The sequence below is a fragment of the Lagopus muta genome, chromosome Z (assembly GCF_023343835.1).
Source record: "Lagopus muta isolate bLagMut1 chromosome Z, bLagMut1 primary, whole genome shotgun sequence".
Classification (NCBI taxonomy): Eukaryota; Metazoa; Chordata; class Aves; order Galliformes; family Phasianidae; genus Lagopus; species Lagopus muta.
In genome coordinates this window covers 63,364,172-63,383,618 of record NC_064472.1, presented here as the reverse complement: position 1 = coordinate 63,383,618, position 19,447 = coordinate 63,364,172, and the positions used below count along the sequence as shown (strand labels likewise).

At 37.0% G+C, this 19,447-nt stretch overlaps 1 protein-coding gene across 1 annotated transcript in view; it reads left to right on the top strand.

Annotated features, from left to right (window-relative positions):
• MSH3 (mutS homolog 3) overlaps window positions 1–19,447 on the top strand; it is a 118,142-nt gene that overhangs the window by 79,534 nt on the left and 19,161 nt on the right. Inside the window, exons 16-20 of the mRNA XM_048930962.1 lie at window positions 599–663; window positions 2,006–2,122; window positions 5,589–5,696; window positions 8,588–8,702; window positions 12,496–12,653. Coding sequence (XP_048786919.1) covers window positions 599–663; window positions 2,006–2,122; window positions 5,589–5,696; window positions 8,588–8,702; window positions 12,496–12,653 — 563 coding nt within the window. The remainder of the gene's footprint in view (window positions 1–598; window positions 664–2,005; window positions 2,123–5,588; window positions 5,697–8,587; window positions 8,703–12,495; window positions 12,654–19,447) is intronic.

Below are 19,447 nucleotides of genomic sequence, written 5' to 3'. Positions count from 1 at the left end.
CATTACTGCTGCTTTACCCTATTCCCTCTGTTTCTGACCTCAAGTGTATCTAAATTTGAAGTAATGTACTGCAGATAAAGCGCTGGCATTTGAGATTTTGAGTTCTTGTTTGTGAAATGTCACAGATGAGCATGCTCAGTGTAAATCACTGATCCTTCAGAAGGCCAGTCTCTCTGATGTGGAGTATCCTCAGCACACGTGGATTATAATGTAGGTGCTGTGTAAATAAATTGTGTGCTGATTGGGTACACAGCTAGGTCAGATCACATAACAGGACTCACTTAATAGCTTTGATCTGGTTTTGTCTTGGTGGGTGGGAGGTGAAAAGAACACGTTAGTGATTGGAGGAGGGCAGAGAAGCTGCAGCAAGGGGTCACTGCACTGGAACAGCTCAGGATGGGAGCTGCTGATAGAAAATATTAATGTCATAACCCTCACATCTGGGGAAAAGGAACATTAGCTCCTGGTCTACGCAGCCTTCAGGTCAAACATGGTTTTCCTTTGACGTAGGCAGATTTCTTGTTAAAAGAAGAAAATATGGTTCTGTTGTCTTCTTAACAACCTGTGATGTCTAATACTGCATTTCTGTTTATTTTAGTTTTTGGTAGAAGTAAAAAATTCCCGTATATCATCTGTGCCATCTAACTGGGTTATGGTTAGTAGGTATGTAAAATATATTTCAAGTTTGTTCTATTCTGAAAAATAAGAATAAACGTGGTACTTTGGTGTTAATTTTAACCTGAAACACATTCTTGTTGCTCCATGTACTTTTTATTTTTAAACTGAAACCCAACTAAACCAAATGAGTATATTTATTTACTGCTATAATAAGTTTTGAAGTTTTTCTTAAAAATTCTTGAAATGTTTTAATGTGATATATCCCTATTTATATATATATATATATATATATACATATATATATTTATTTTTTAACATCATGTATATATACTGGTGTCTGAACTGTTGTTTTTGTTGAATTGTTCCTGTAGTTAGTAGATATAAGCCTCTCAAAATGATAACTGTTCTTATTCTATTTAGAAAGGTAAAGGTTAGCATGCATAGATCTGTGTGTATGTCTCAATAAACTTATATTTAATGTGAAAAGACATTTTACTCATATACACAAACATTGCTTGGCTTGCTATTTAGTATTACCTAATCACATTCTTAGACATTTTTGGATAATTTTTCCAGTAGAGAGATGGAATGAACTATATAACTGGCTTTTTTTCCTTTTCAGTCACTTGTTTTATTATTTAACCAGGTCAAATACCTTAGTGTATAATGTGTGAGCCCAGATTTCTATCACCTGAAACTGGCATAATCAGAGTGAACTGTGAAGTGTTTTTATTGACTTATACAAGAGATCAATATTGAATTGAATCAACTTTGAACTAAACAGATTAGCCAGAAGTAAGATAAGGAGGAGCAAATTCCAGTTAATCTGGATTTTGAAAAACAAAACAAAGAAAAAAAATCCCAAACCTCAGAATTAAAAAATGTCTGAGAATGCCAGACAGAGTTCTTGATTAGAATATATGGATAAATAGCAAGTGCCTCAAACAGAAACTTGTATGCGTACAGAACTCTGCGTTCAACACATTGATGTCAGGCTTGTCATAGTCTTCCTTTTTAAGCTGATCTTTTTCTTGGGAGTTCTTTGTATATTTAATCGGTAACAGGAAAGTCATCAATTTGTGCAGTGTATGGCTGAACAGAATTCTGTGAAACGTACCCGATGCTGACATGTACTACTTTGTGAAAAAGCTTTTAAAAGCTTTTTGAATGGGCGGTGGTGCAGAAACCAATTACTTTATTCACAGTACAGACAGACCACTGGCATCAAAAGAGTTTACTACTGCATTAAAATACCTTCTTTTTTTTAATATGACATACGTTTTCAAGGCTCACAGAGAACAAGAAAATTTATCTAATTTTGAATGTAAACGTTACAGCTGATTGCTTAGTAACCTTGACTTCTTGTTTGGCTTTTTCTCTCTTCTAGCACAAAAGCTGTCAGCCGTTTCCACTCTCCTTTTATTATAAAACATTACAGACATCTCAATCAGCTTCGGGAGCAACTAGTCCTTGACTGTGGTGCTGAGTGGCTGCGTTTTCTAGAGTGAGTTTACAACATATCCCTTATCATTGTATTGTATTTTATATTATTTTTACTACAAGAACAGAAAAAGAAAGATCTTTTTATTGAAAAGAAAAAAAAATTGATTGTTATTTTACCCTGAGCAAATTTTAAATATCATCAAAATATTGTTCTTAAAGTATTTTAAGGCAAGAACATAAAACTGATTGAGAACTGACAGCAGTAGTGATATCTCCACATTTTGAAATTCTGATGAAAATACATTATTAAGTATGTGTGGCTCTCAAAGTTTGAAAGTTATTATCACAACACTAAGAATCTTAAAGTGCAACTCACTGTACATGAGTGGAATGGAATCTAATAGTTTTATTAGTGATGCACAATGCAAATGAGGAGAAATAAGAATTTATTATATAAGCTAAACAAATTCTCTTTCAATATGAATTGATAAATTGTATGGCTTCACAGTTAAGTGTACCCATACTAAAAGAAAAAGTACTTTGCAGTATTTCTCACAGTTTTTGGACAGGAAATGTTCAGAGTTAAGAGATTAAGACGATCTCTTGGGTCAGTGTGAGCCACCACAGCTGTATACTAACTCTGCAACTGATTGTGAATCTGTTTCTTAGAAGGTAATTGGGGTATTTCTATGCTTCACAACTGGAGTGCAAGATCTGTTTATCTCACATCAGAGTTGCAGAGACACTTATTTGACTGTTCAGCTGAAAGATTTTCAAATTGGAAGTTTAAAAATGATTTCTCAATTTCTGAATACCATTAATTTTTCAAGTGTCAGGCTATAAATTATTTTTTCACTTCCACAAGTTACAGACCACTGAAATTATTCCTAATCTTGTGCACTGATTACTGCGTGACTTTCAGTAGTGGTTTTGTGCCCACTACTGAAAGTTAGCAAGTTCCCTCTGAAGCTGTCTCAACATGAGAGACTTTTTATCTACTGTGATCTACCATCATGCTAAATTTCTGAAAGTAAACATAGCTGTGTTGAAATCTCCTTTTCTTCTACTTACGTGTATGTTATATGTCATATGTGAGTGGCCTTTTGTAGTCATCTTCTTTAAAAAAGATTGCATTTTTGTATATCACTGATTCTACTGTGTTCTGATTTAAATACAGAATAGAAAGAGTGACTCCACTGTTTGTCTTGTAAAGATGAGCGATCAAACTTAATGATGCAGATACTTAAGTATCAGAATATTTCTGTGGTGGATATGTGTTCCATATCTGTCTGATGTGGTGGACTTGGCTGCTCCAGTTTTGGGTCACATGTGATAGGATAGAATGGTTTCTCCTAAGGGTCCCACCTCGTGTTGCACAATAGGACTGGCCTGAATATGCATCTAAGAATGTCCTTCTCCAGGTGCTCTTACCTCTCTGTATGTGTAGAGACTCCTTGCTGACAGCATTGGGACCTCTGCACTCAGACAGTGAGCAGAGTTGGAGTTACAGTGATTCTGCAAAAGAAAGAACAGATTTTGAAGCATTTAGCTCCATGAACAGGCTTCTCAGCAGGAGCATCATTTTCTGAGGATGGAGGAGCTCAAAGCAGGTGGCTGGAACTAGTGAGAAGGAAAGGAATTTGTTCAGGATATCTCTGGCAGGTGCTAACATAGTTGTAATGTGCAGATGCACCCCCAGCAGCCTGTGTTAATTATTTTTCTTACCTTGTGACGGTTTCCAATTAACTGTCAGCAGATTCCCGCTGCCAGTCTTGACACAGCACAAGACTAGGAGCAACTCTTGGATTTGTGATCTTAATGCATCTCCAGAACCACAGGTTGACCACCCCTATGAAAGACATTAGCAATATTTTGGAATATTACTATTTAACTAGTGATTAAACACTCTGGAAATTATCTATGATGATTAGATGCTGAATGATGTACTAAATTTCCTGTTTTGGTGAGTATTAAAATGAGTTGTTGTGCTGTGAGCTCTTCAAAACAGTTGTGAGGCCTGAAAGTCACCTTTTGTGACTCTTGTGTTACCACCAGTTCTGTAAGGGCTATAGGAGCAAAGCCATCATTATCCGTTCCTTTCATTGGTACCTGGGTCATGCTGAATGTGATGCCATGAGTGTGAGCAAGTCTCAGCCTCTTGGTAGGAACCCAGCAATTATGTTTATTTGTTAGAAATGAGAAACACATTCCAATTTGCTCTTCTCTAGCTGTTTTGGGTACCTCAGTCCAGAAAGGACACCGAGGTGCTGGATCAGGTTCAAAGAAGGGGAGCAAGGCTGCTGAAAGGCTTGGAGAATATGCCCTACGAGGAGCAACTGAAGGAACTGGGGCTGTTTACACTGGGGAAGAGGAGACTGAGGGGAGACCTTATTGCTCTCTTCCAATACATGAAAGGCGCTTGCAGTGAGAGCGGGGTTGGTCTCTTCTCACTGGTGACGAGGGGAAATGGCATCGAGTTGTGCTACAGGGGGTTTAGGTTGGATATTAGGAAAACGTCTTTACAGAAAGGGTTGTTAAGCACTGGAATAGGCTCCCCAGGAGGTGGTTAAGTCACCGTCCCTGGATGTGTTTAAAAACCATCTGGATGTGGTGTTCAGGGACATGATTTAGTGGAGGGCTGTTGGAGTTAGGGTGATATGGTTAGGTTGTGGTTGGACTTGATGATCTTGAAGGTCTTTTTCAACCTGAGCAATTCTACGGTTCTATAATTCTGTGATTTTAAATACTGTAATTTAGTCTGTTAAATAATTATTGCCACTAAATTAGCCATGTAAATTTGAATTGACATATGTTAATCTCTCTATGTTAGGTCTGTTGCTTCTTATGTTTTCTTTGCTGTTTTCAGAGCTGGTAGTAGCATGCAACAGTCTACTCTCTCACCCTCAGATTTTGTTTCCTTTCTAGCTTTATATTCCATATTGTTTCCTTGAGCTTGGCAGATGAGAAAAGAAATTCATAAGTAGTAAGAGAATGAAGTCAATTGAAAACTATTTTCTCCTGGTAATTTCATCATTGCACTGAGGGAAACAGTACCATAAATGGAAAACTAACTCCCAAATTTTCTGTTGTAAATAACAATTTCTGTTGAAATTGCAGGCAGTTCCTGTGATCAGGCACTTTTATAATATATATTTTTTACTTATGATTGAAGTGAATTGATACAGATACCACTGTGATAAACAGGCATTTTTACAGACTTCATTTAGGCAGCAGGGATCAACTGCAGACCCTATACATGCTATGTAGTGAATTTCATTTTGTCTGCAGTGTTGCACTTTAAAATAATTCACTGTTACAATAGGATCATGAAGTTCATCTTGATTAAGATTGTGTCATCAAATTGTAACTTAATACACTGCTGGGAGCTTTGAATTCAAGTAATTTAAAGACCACGGGAGCCCTTTGAAAAACTTGGGTGGGGTATATTTTGAAAATACATCTGTATTTGTATGGAATTAATTTTTTCTTCTTATTTCCTCCTGCTATTTTTCCCTGTTTTGGTATAGCCATTTTAGTGAGCACTATCACCCCGTATCTAAAGCGATTGGTCACCTAGCAACTATCGACTGTCTGTTCTCATTGGCACAGGTGGCTAAACAGGGAGACTACTGCAGGTAATCAATTTTTAATTTTTATTTAGGATTTTATATGGAATTTGAATTTTTAAAGTAAATTTGAGTTGAGTATATGTAGCACAGTATGTATAATTAAAACTGTTTACAATCGTTTCATCTTAATTTGATTTTGCACATGCTTCTAGCTGTGTTCCAAATCCTTAAACATTGCTGTTCATATTTGTTGACTTCTGTTTGTCTGTCTCTTGTTCTACATGAGTCTGGAAGACAATATCTTAAAGATACATTATATACATTGAACTTCACCTGGAAATTTTTATTTTTATCTTTCTAGTATTAAAGACTCTATGGTGTATGAAGCTTGTTTCATGGATGTATTTCAAGTGAAGATAGGTCCCACCTGCTACAGCAGTGGTAGTGTCTCACCAAGGATCCTAGGGTGTTTAGCTAAGATGAGCTGCTCACATCCCTCTGACAAAGACCTGCTCATGCACACCAGGCAGTGCAGCCTGGGTCTCTACTGGTACCAAGGCTGTCCTTCTTGCTCTGTGTGCTGAGGAGATATGAGCCCTTTGCTTCCCTAGAGACTGGTTCAAAGCTTTTTCATGAGCACGTCCACCTTGTACCTTATGTGTTCCTTTATCATCAGAAGCCCTATCTTGCCTTCACATAAAGACAGTCACTCTCTAGGGTGCCCATTTCCATACTAAGAGGTCTCCATCCCCACAGACACGCACTTGTTAGTGCTGTCCTACAGGCTGCTAGTTACTATTTCTTAGGTTTATTTCAGACAGCTCTCTAAAGAGTTGATTTCTAGTCCCTCGTCTCCAGTAAATGTTTTCATTGTGAGGCTGTGCACAAATGACCGGTTACTTATGGACATCAGCCATCTGAATTAGTGAAGCTTTAGACTTGTGGAAATACAACAAATTGTGTATTGAATGTATGAGGATGAAGGGAAATCGATTTACATATGCTTCTGCTTTTATGCAGCATTACAGATAATATTGATCTCCTGTGGACTCTTGGGATCTTGTGTGCTTCTATCAAAATCAAATTCTATCAAATTGCGCCCTTATTTTGTATACTCAGATGTGAAAACAAGCAGAAATCTTATTAATTCACTGTACAGAGTTTAAATAATTCACTGGATGTTAAAGAGAGGCTTACAGCTTGTAAACTGGCAGGGAGGAGTCTTCTCAGTTCAACTTCAGCCACAGGGAAGATGTCAATAATTTTGAAGGGGATTTTCATGTTAACTAATTCAAACATTTCAGAGGAGGCTTTTTTGTCTGAGTAAGGATAGTTTTATAATCATCCTACCAGATGTTCCACAGCTGTTGGAAAGAGGTAAGCACCTCTTACAGTTTCCCAAGGGCATTGTGGGAAACCTGTGATGGGAGGCTCTTCCTTTACATGGAAGATAAACTAAGTCAGGGCTCTCAGGCAGCAAAGTTACGTGTGTGAAGACGGTAGTGTAGGTAGCCTAGACATCATCACGTAATGTTTGTGCTGTCTACTCTGCAGATGGTGATTTTTTTTTTCCATGACTTAACCATGTGTAGTGCATTCCAAAGCAATTCAGGTTTTTCCCACTGCATGACATATGCTTGTCTCATTGTGGAGACATAGGAGAAACCTTTAGAATGAGGCTCTGCTTCTTCAAACCCCACTGTTCGGAACCAGAACAGGCAGCAAGGACCACAGCATGCTGAAACTAGATCCTGTCTCACAGTCATGTGGAAGGAGATCTAAATAGTTAAAGAAAAAAAAAAGTTATGATTTCCAAAGATGAGGGCAGAATTTTAAAATACCATATGGATCATTTAGCATTAGTTCTGTGGTTTTATTTGAGTATTCTCTTCTCAGCAATTGCCACTTTCCTAAGTTATTGCTCTTTTCACAGAGTGCTTATGAAGGAAAATGTTGGAGAGGCATTAAGTTGTATTTACCTCTCCACTGAATGTTGATCTTCACTTATGATGAAAAAAGAGAACTAGGTTGCAAAAAAAACCCAAAAAAATAAATCATAGTAATATTTTAGCAACTATGCTGATTTGCATTTTTTGTGTGAAGATCACACAGCTTTTTGAGGTGGAAATTTTCAGACTGGTATGTAATGCAGAATTATGGATGCTGTATTAGTAATGTCCTTGGATATAGTCTAATTTGTAGCTAAGTGGAGCCATTTGAAACAATACTTTTCCTTAAACGATTTTGAGAGAAGATACAGCTACCATCAGCCTGGTTTGTGGATTTATTTCTAAAAAGAGACTCTCGTTTCAGAGTTTCAGCTTAGTATGTTCTTTTTGTAGACAGTAATTGTGGCAACTCTTAAACCTGTTTGGAAGTTGCTGTCAAATGTGAGTGCAGCTTGTGTTTATAGAACTACAACTCTGTCCTACTGTTGTCTTTGATTTTTATGGTCCGTGTGTGGTCAGTCACAAAAACATAGTTGAACAAATTTCTTTGCTAATTCTGTTCCAGCCAAGGCTTGCTCCCATAGCAGGCTGCATGAGTTGATGTCCAGGATTATCCTGAGAACATCAAATGTATCCATAAATGGTGAAAATTCGCAGGAGGTGCTGCAGCACTGAGAGGTCAGATGTCTACTGTCCTCAGTTAGGGTGCTTTGCTATTGCTTGTTCAGTTTTTAGTTCATAATGGTTCTTCAGAATCTGTTTTCTAGGTAATGAAAAAATATGTAAATACTTTAAAATATCGCAACCTAATCAGCTGATACTTTTCAAACCAAATGAAGCCAATCTTTAGAAATATTTGCTAGCATGAATTCTTTTTCTATGTATCATTTGTGTATTTTCAGGAAAATCTGCATTGTAGATTACCGTCCCCCATCAGGGTTTAGTTACAGAAGTTCTAAGTAATCAATTACAGTGCATGCTGAAGGTAACATGTCTTCTTTTTTTCAGACCAGTTGTGAAAGATAATCAGCAAGAAATAATTATAAAAAATGGCAGGCACCCTGTGATTGATGTATTACTGGGAGAACAGGATCAATATGTTCCAAACACCACTAACCTATCAGTAAGTACTGAGATACCCTTTGAGCTTAAATCACTCAGGGGAAGGAATCTGTGATTTGTTTCCTGGCCAGGAAGTTAAAATAAATAATTTAATCTTAGACCTGGCTGCATGCTTTCATGTCAGAGAGATGCTGCCACACGCAGCCACATCAGCTGTGTCCTTTTGCAGTTACCGTGCAGTCAGAGTCTGTCTTAGCAACCCTGTTTGGGCTTAATGGAACAAAAATAATAAAAGAGAGGAAAAAAGATGATCTGAAAATTAGGAAAATGAAAGTTTTGAATGCTTACTTTTGAAATGTAAGTAAATAATTACAGGATTATTACCAGTGCCATTAAAGGGAAGGTGCATTTTTGTAGGAATTTTATCTCAAATTTGTTTGTTCTTAACTGTTGTTTTTCCAAAGGAATGTAATGTATAAAATTATTGACCATTTAAATTCACGTGTCACATTTACAGGGTCAGTTTTCCAAATTATTTTTAACATAGCTCAGATTTTTTTTTAAGGTGCTATGCATTTTCTTTCTCTCTGCAAATACAGAATTCATACAGTATTTCTTAATTTGATCATGCAAATTTGGAGTTCTGACTATTAAATCTGTAGTATTGTATACACTCTGTATATTGCATAGTAATTTTAAGAAGCCATTAATAATAACATATATAAAGATCCCCAGTGTGTAGCTGCAGATTGTGTGTTACTCATTAGTCCTACTGACTGACTGTATGCAACAGAGAATTAAGTAACATGATGCTGAGAAATGAGAAGATCACTGCTTTTTTGATATTGCTGTCAGTAGATCAAAGAGGGCTCCTTCATGCAATATTACTTACACCATATAATGTAGATTAGCTACATTTGGTATAAAAAGTTACCTTTGTTTGAAAACATAACCTTGTTTTATTTCATATAAAAATATGTTTCTGATGAGCATGTTTTATGAGGGATGCTCTGAAAGTAATGCCAAATTTGTGACATTGGGCCATGAAGTCAGAGGCAGATATTGGTGGTGCAGCAGTAGAGGTTGAACTTTCCTGCACATATCCTGTTATGTGTTGTTGCTGTGTGACAGATAGCAGCAGAGAGGCACTGTGACAGAGCAGTATCTGACGTGGAGGTGTGGATGAAGCAAGGGTGTGGAATTAAATTCCTCGTTGCAGAAAAGATGGCACCCGCTGACAATCATTGGTTCTTGCTGAACTTTTACAGAGACAAGCCAGTGGATGTGATCACAATGGGTGATGTGTTTCATCAGTTGCAGCAGTAATGTGAAAGAAAAGCCATCTTCAGACCATGTAGAAGTTACGAGCTTGGCATGCAGACTCTTGTTCAGTGCTGGCAGAAAAATAATAGCAAAGGGTAGCAACTGTGTTGAAAAACTGTGTTTTGTGGCTGAGAATGTGCTCTATCAAATAACGTTACTGTGCTCTTCGTACCTGTTGTAGTTTCCATGGAAATAAATAGAAAGCATTACTTTTGGAGCAACCTACATGGTTCTTTTTCTTCTTTTCTGAAAAACTTTTTTTCCTTTATTTTTTTTAAATATTTGTCTATATCTTTTTTTACATAGTACATTTCTTTTCCTAATGAATATAAAAATATGATTGTGACTTACCTCTGAATACATATCTGCCTTTTCGTACATTAAAAGTAGAAAAGGTAGCAGATGTCAGAGTAGAGTCATTGCCGTGGTGTAAGCATTGCTCAAACTTACATTCATTTCTCCGGAAATATTTGGAAGTACGGAACAGTGATACAGATACTGCACAATACTTCATAGAACATTCCCAGAATTGTTTGTGAGCTCTGAAATAGTGACAGATGGCACTTAGAAATTAATCAACATTTCATTCAGTAATCATAGTTTACTTTTTCTCTTTATTCTCCTTCTTATGTTGGCTTTCCAAATACTGCGTATTACAAAGCCAAGAATCATGGTAGAATCATCTTCCCTCTTACTGTTGAATTCTCTCTTTTTTATGAGAGGTGGGTGGGAATCAGTTCATTAAAATGTCTCTAGTTTTAATGGATTTGTCTGAATCAGTAGGAAAACGTGCCTCCTATCATGGGTTCAGCTGAAGTGCTGTCAGAAACCTAACTTTAGGAAAGCTTTCTTTGCTCTGCCTTGAAATAAACATCCATTATCTCTACCATAAATTACAGTAAGATACTGGCTTAGGGTTGCATGCCATTGTAAGGGTGGATGTGTTCCCTGAGCTGATGCTCCAGCATATGTATTTTTTCTGAAAGCTGGCCTTGCAGGCAGACCACCAATCTCAGAACATGATTGGAGGGACCCTGGTGGAACACCAAACATGAGCAAGAAACTTGTGGATTTTAGCAGTTTAACTCATTCTGTTTTTCAGTATCTGTAAGTTTTTGTGTTGAGCCAAGTCATGCCCCCGATGAAGTTTTAGCAACACTATTGGAACTATATCTTCCAGACTAAAATGTTATGAATTATGTTTCCATATAGTCATATGCATTTTATTACATCCATCCTTTATTAATAATGGTATTTTTTGTGTTTTAACTTCATTGCAAGTTATTTTTGAACACATTTTTGTTGTTGTTGTTTGTTTTTAAGAAAAGGTAAACAACTTTTACATATAATAACTGATTGCATATCTTGTCTGCATGCTCTATTTTATGATATAACAGTGTTGGTCTTCTGATAGTGTTATTTGCTTCCCTTTTGACAAGAATGGAGATCCAAAAGAAAAGCAAATCTGTAAGGATCACAAGGCTTTTTTCTGCGGAGAACACTGTAATTTTCTTATTGTCACAGTGCCTGATGACTTCCAGGTTTCATAAGTAGTGTGGCAAATATTTGTTATGCACAGCTTGTCCTTTCTTCCTTGCACTTCCCATGGGGCAAGGGAATATGCTGACTTTTTATTGAACTGTAAATTGTTGGATTTCATTGTGTGTCCCAGTAGAAATGAAAAGTCTGATTGTCTGAATTCCTTACATAATTTGATTTCCTAGCCTTGATTCAGGTCATGAGAAGGTTTAATAGGTTCATTGATGAGTTTTCATTTCTATAGCATTTTCCTGCACAGAGTACAAATGCTTTTTTCTGTAGCCATATGCTTTTTTCTAGAGCGGGTTTCAGTACTATAGGAAGTGTTACAGCTGAGATGAGCTGTTGTGTCTAATAACATTTTCCTTAGGATTTCAGTGATCAGATACACCGATCATTCAGAGATTGGACACAGTATGATTACAACATCTGTGTTGCAGCCAAGCATTGCTAGATTCATCAGCACCTGGATTTCTTGTAGTGGCCTGTCTGTTTTGATGTGGGTTGTTGAAAGGTTTAACATGTAGGTCAGATCTTTTTCTCACAGATTTTTTCCAATTTTGGCAGTAAGAACTCTAAACTGGAAAGGAATCCAGATCACAAACAAATTCGGATGACACTGGCTGTTCTGAAAGCTTTTCTCCATTTCTCTGAAGAAAACTGCATAGAAAGTTCTTGGAGAACTTTCTTAGCTCTTAGATGAAGAAAATTTTTCCTCAGTCTGTCCACACTGCTCAGAAGTAATGAATGTTGATTGCTATACTTCCCTCTCACCAGCTTGGGGAGATCATAGTAAGATTTATCTATGTGAGACTTTATAATCTCTTGAGATGTGAATGTGATGAACTCTAATGAAGGAAGCTGCTCAGATAAAGAATGCTTAATCCCAAGGAAATGTCCTGTATTTCTCTGAAAAAATGCATACACACCAGTCTTCCTTATTTGCAACTCATGTGAAGTCAATATATTTAACCACTGTTCTGTGTTTCCAGAGAGATGGTGAAAGGGTCATGATAATAACTGGACCCAACATGGGAGGAAAGAGCTCCTATATAAAGCAAGTTGCATTGATTACAGTCATGGCACAGATTGGTTCCTATGTTCCTGCAGAGGAGTCAACAATTGGCATTGTGGATGGTATTTTTACAAGGTAATCTTTTGAAATTTCATGAAACTGTTAATACAGTGAATGTGTGGGGATGCATCAAAGTGAATTTCATTTTTCATTTAGAATGTTCGAATGTGTACTTAAGGTTTTTCCTTCATTTTAAAATACATATACTGATTGTTAGATTTGATTTTTTTTTATTTTTTAATCAGCTGTTTGACTACAGTAACTGTTTTGGAATGTTTGAGTCTTTAAAGAACAAGAACTTTAATTCTTATGTCTTACTAAGATTCAGACGTTTAACTTCATCTGTCTGAATGGAAATCTCAGCCAAGTATTCCACTGCATGATTCCTAATTGATATTCACCCTAATATGAATGCTGCCAGTTCTGAAAATCATGTTGCAGTTCTGCTGTGCAGTCTAGTCATACATACTTTCAATATTTGGGACTGAGAATTTGGGCCTGCATATATTCTCTTGCCTGTACTATCAGTCTTATGTATGCATTACTTGATGTATATCTTTCATACTATGAATTAATGGGAGTTCATTTCACTTGTCAGGTATCAGTCTCATTTTTAAAATAAAGCTGAATAAATTGTAAGGATTACTAGTGCAGTCTAAACTAACTTTTTTTATAGTCAGGACCTACTGTAGATCATCCAGTCTCTGTTTCCATCCTCTTTTCTATCTATTTTGATCAGCTGAAGTTCTGTGTTTGTGATGCCATTTTAACTGGATAATTATTTATGGCTCTAAGTTCCATAAAGATTAGTATTATTTGTGGTAGAATTATCTTTCCTGAAATGCTATGGTACAGTGCACTTCAGAATAACTTTTAACAGAGAATTTGAAATAGTGCTCATATGGGATTGCTTCATCATATAAAGATGTTGTGTTCTTGTGCATCACACTCGTTTTAAAGAATGAACAAAACTGTGCTCTGATGCACTTCAGGGGTAGGCAGCTGAACGAAATAAAAAAGAACTTGCATTGTTGTTCCAAAATTAATTGAGCTGAATATTTAAAATAGTTAACTTTTTTTTCCCCTCAACTTAAATTGAAAGCAATTGACTGGTTGATTGAACAAGCACTTCTGAGTGAATGTGGAGATACATAAGATGTAATTTATTTTACAGCAAAAACATTCCAGTGTTGCTAATGATTGGAAAGTTATTTTTGTCTCCTCTGTTTTCAGATGAACATAGAGTACCCTTTGGTGTTCATACTAACTCAATTTCCAACCATAAGAGCATAAATCTGTTTCTTTAAAGTTCAGTATTCTCTTTCCACTGATGTATGACTGTCACTACAGCATGATGTTTTCGGCATAAAAATTGAGAAAGATTGATTTGGTCACTGGAAGTGCCGTTTTGTTATGTGCTCACTAGCAAGTGAACAAATTGTTTCTTGTCCTCTGTAGCGTGAGATCCTTGAATATACAAGTTTCACCCATTCCCATTGCATCTCTCATATTCCATGTAGCTTTTTTCTATGTACTGGGTATTTTTGCATCTGTTCTGGTAAGCTTTTCTACCATGCTACCTTATGCTTTTTAATTTTGAGCCAAAAAGGAGTAGAGCACGTCACCTTTCAGATCACTTAATTTGGAGCCAGTCAGATCTTAATCCTCTGATTGAGTTTTATTTTTTTATTAGTATTATTTATTTTTCCCTGTCTAAATTAGCTTTGGATTCTCAGCTGGATATGCCATTCTTCAATCAATGTGAGATGTGTCAAAATTGAAATATGAACACTAGATGAGTATAGTAATTATTTAAATTCTTGTCATTGCACTGGTAATTGAATTAACTAATTGGCTTAAAATTAATCAACAATGAATTGAAAATATATTACTTACAGAAATAGTAATGCATTTGTTACATGGTTAGCATAAGAATAACAGGAAGCAAAAAGGCTGGTTTGTATATAACAAGTGCAAGGTCCTGCATGTGGGTCGGGGCAGTCCCAAGCACAAATACAAGGAGAAGGATTTGGGAGTGTTGGTTGATGAAATACTCAACATGTGCAGGCAGTGTGCACTTGCAGCCCAGAAGGCCAATAGTATCCTGGGTTGCATCAAGAGGAGCATGACTAGCAGGTCGAGGGAAGTGATTCTGCCCTCTACTCTGGCCTTGGTGATACCCTGCTTGGAGTGCTGCATCCAGTTCTGGAGGCAGGGAGCTGCTGGAGCAGGTCCAGAGGAGGGCCCTGAAGAAGATCAGAGGGCTGGAACATTTCCCCTACGAGGACAGTCTGAGAGAACTGGGCCTGTTCTGCCTGGAGAAGAGAATGCTCTGAGGGGATCTGATAGCGGCCTTCCAGTATCTGAAGGGGGCTCACAGGAAAGCTGGGGCGGGACTTTTTATGCATGCAATGACAGGACAAGGGAAAATGGTTTTACACTGGAAGAAGGGAGATTGAGACTAGATGTCAGGAAGAAATTCTTTATTGTGAGGGTGGTTGCCCAGCGATGCTGTGGATGCCCTCTCCCTGGAAGCATTCAAGGCCGGGCTGGATGGGGCGCAGCCTGGTCTAGTTGGAGCTACATGATCTTAAAGTTTTCTTCCAAACTAAACCATTTGGTGATTGCTTCAGAAACTCAGGATATTCGCTGATCTTTTGTAAAAGATAACCAGTGGAATTTTGCATATTTAAACCTTTCTCCTCTTTTTTATGCTGAGACCAGTATTATCCATCTGCTATGAATTAACAGGATGTTAGATTAGATGGCCTTAGTTTTCCTTCCAGGACAAATGTTTAGGAGATTTCTTTTATCAAGATTTTTCTTCTGCCTGTGGAGCATATGGGCCTTCCTAGCTCTATATATCCAAGTAATGATCATCTGAAGTTCATGCACGTATGATTTCTCAGTGCTTTTTCTGTCCCATCATGAAGTTCAGTAGCCAGAAAGCGGTCTGTGTTGCCCTAGTCTTTGCTTAACTTCTTCGTTTTCACCATATGCATGAGCTTCAACTTCTACCAGTTTCTACAAGGTGTACAGAGTCTCAAGGTGCACAGAGACTATCAAGGAAGCAGACATTTATTTTTTTGCTTTGAGTTCTGGCAATGTCTTAAAATATGCAAGTTTGTCAGACAGGCTAACGTGGTGTTTCATCCAGAGTATTTTTTAGCCCTAGGAAATTACTACTTTGTATACTGTAACGCTTGGTTGGAGGAAAGAAATAATAAATTCAGATACCACATTAAATCTCCTACATAGTTTCTTTAATGCTCTGACTGGCAGACCTTAAATTTGTAAGGCCTCAGCTTTTGCCTGGAGCTCTCAACCGGTAGGGGATGAGCTTGAAGAGATTTCTCTTCATGCTCATTCTGCAGTTCAACCTCAGTTGAGCTTTTTTATTTTGTTTTCTTCATATGTTATTGTTTTAATAGGATGGAGTTATGCAGACATCCTTTCTTCACTGCCACCTCAGTCCACAGATATCTCACTGGAAAATGGGATTTTGTTGTTGATAACTTTGGTGTATTTTTAATCTTTTGAAAACACTGCACAGAAAGGTGCCAGTTTCCAAGTTATTTTCATTGCTGCCATGGTGTGTTGTTTTCTAGATGCTACTATTAGCATAGCATTCCTGCTGTGAGGCTGACTATATGAGAAGTTCCATGCATCAGGAGTACCAGCAGTTCTGCTTCTTGCTATATTTTTTTGAATATTGAGACTTTATACTTCAGTATCTTTTCTGTTTGTGCACTGCATCTTCCAAGAGTGAACTTATATAGGTTTAAGAGATTACCATTCATTTAGGATTTATATTTTGTGTTTTAAGTAAGGTTTCCATGGAGATTGAAAGGTTGCTACTATGGTTATTCCTTTGGATATATTTAGTATTTATGTATGATAGCATCTCTAAATTGACTTTAAATACTGCATTCTATTAAGCATTTTAAAGCTGAAGAAAAAAAAAGTAGTTTAAAGGAAATGTCTTGCTTAAAGATGCAGTGAAAATAGAAATGATTAATCTTCATTACTAGATATACAGGCAAAATACAGAGAATAGCTGATAATTTCATTCTAAAGAGGAGGAAAGGGAGAAATCTGTTTTGTGCATAATGCCTCTAAACTCAGATGATCTGCTATTATCAATCTGTTAATTGAAAACTTTGAGGGGTGAGAGTAATTCCTTTCAGTCTCTCGCTTTTAGTACTTAAGTAAGTCTCTGATTGTTCCTGTGGATTATCCCCAGATTCGACCATTTTTTATTTGTAAAAACAGTCTTGTTACTTCCACTGCAGTGCTTTGGTCCTCATCCTAGTGAAAGAATGTGGAGGAACTGCAAAATACGGAGTAAAGTCTGTGTTATATTTAATTCTCTGATTTCTCTGTGTTTATTTAGAGCTGTATTTGGATTAAGTTATATATTTTATATTAAAAGTGTATGAATAAATCTCTCACTTCAACTTCTATATACCCTTATTCATTTCTTCATGAATAAGATATGTGAAAAGATATGTGAAAACTATATACGCTAAGTTACTATTTCTCAGATCTTCTGCTGTGCACTTTACTTCAGGGGCAGATAAGTAATGAGGAGGATATTGTCTTTAGAGGATGTTCTGTAGGTGTGTTTTTTTTCTTTCAGTGAAGGATAATGTTTTCAAGCAGCCTTCTCTCATAGTATTTCACTTAATCAATTTCATCATAGTTAGGAATTTTAGAAGAGTTTTGTAAAGGTCACTGTCCAAAGTACACTGACTTTTAATGGGATTTGAGTGATGAATTCTTTGGTATGTTTAAAAATTCATATTCAGAGTTCTTTGTGCAGTAAATAGGTTCAGTTTTTCTTTTAAATTAACCTTCCATTTGTGTTAGTTTGTTCTACTAATATAGTTACTCAGACACTGAAACTATTTAATATTTTTCTGTGTGTTTTGTAGAATGACAAAGCAGGTGTGGACACGCACACGTTGAGGAACTAATGAAAGAAATTATGTTGATCTAATAGCATTGAGAAGAGATAGTGTTTAGCTGCTGAGGATACCTGACCTGTAAAAAGGTCCCACTTGATCCATTATTGAAATAATTTCTTACTGCTAGAAACCTGTAATCCACTTCCTGTAGGTCACCAGTATCTCTTTATAAGAGCCTGTTTTCAAAATTGAGGGAGACAAAGAATGTTGTAACAATTTGAATGTAGAAGATGAAATAAGCAAATTAGTTAACAGTTCAAATTACTGAAGACTTGTATTCAAAATCTCAAGAATTAATTTATTGAAATTATGAGCTGCCAGTAGAAGGAATACTTCTAAGGAGACAGCTGCCAACACTAGAAAATGGTATGGAGCAAAGGAAGAATTTCCTTCCTAGCATATTTACTACCAGGCTTTCTGTTGTTGCATTAGGATGAAAACCGTTTCATTTGTTCCAGTGGTCACACATTAGTATGCACAGTCACATTAGAGGGACATGCATGTTCCACTGAGATTTTTACATCACCAGCCAAGCTGGGCATAGCATTTAAAGGTCAGCTAGCCCTTTAGTTGTCTGAACTAGTGTTCTGCACAGTGCCTTAATTGCAATTCAAAACTGCCTCTTTCAAGTTAGGCAGTACATGCTTAAATGTTACAGGAATACAAAGAAGCATCAGTGAGATGTAGATTATACTCCCATGCACTTTCTCTCTTTCACAAAGAACTTTCTGTTTACTGCCTCTAATCCTCATGATGGCAAAGAAATTGGGTTTGAATTGTCAAAGAAAGTATATTAATAAAACTGAGGAGTGGAGGAGGTTGGCAATACACATTATTAAGTGATAGCTGTAGATTGCTTAGATAAGCAGCAGTTTAATTTCTTTTGTTTCATGTAAGACATGCAGGTTGCCAGTACTGCAAGGCAATTGTTGGCATGAGGCTGCTTTGAAGGCCGACGCATTTCATCGCAGTCTCTCAAAGCGGATAGCTCAGTGCATTGTGCTGCTCTTGCCACTGGAGACAGTATTTCCCTTGCTGCCTGTAAAGGCTTGCTGCTGATGATACTGTCTTCAGTGGATTCAAAAATCTGCAAATCTGACCTGTCGACCATTCTATGTAAATTTGTGAGAACTGTACACTCATATGGGTGTGAACTTGACTTCAGTTCTGAAAAAGCAGTATTTGAATCCCTCCATAAGTGCTATGACCAACACTTCTCATCTTCAACATCCAGGGATCTAAAGGACCCATGCCAGTAATGTGCAATGCGATCCACTCTGCCAATACCTGAAGAGGAAGGAGCATTTGTATATACTGAATTAACTTTTTCTTTTTTTTTTTCTTTTTTTCCTAAGGCACAAGAGCCATTGCCGATGCTTTCACTAGTATTGTCTTTATGTTGTAAGAATTGGCACCTGAATGAGAATTTATTGACCAGGAAATAGGGAAAGCTTGTGACTGCAGCTTTAGGCCTGTTCACATGACCTGCCTGTGTAACCCCTGCAAGACTACAAGTATCTGTACACAGGTCTGTGTGAGAAGTCTGTCCTATTGCTGTATTCTGCTTGTTTCCACTTCTTGTGATGGAAGGCTCTCATATCTTGTTGGTGGCATAGTCATCAGTTGCAGAACACAAACTTGAGATGCAAATAACTCAAGAGATAATATGTTTTCTCTGTCAAGTCTTCTTACTGTGTACAGAAAAGCATGACTGTTGCTCTGCTGAGATGAAAAAACAAACCAAGGTCAGCTGCTAACTGACATACTGCTCTCCTGTAAAACAGAACTTTGACTAGTGTGGCAAATTCTTAAATTTCTATATAGTCAAGAGATCTTTAGGAACAACTGGAGTTGTTTTGAGGTCTCACAGACTTAACTTTTCTTTGGTATGGTCCAGAAGAT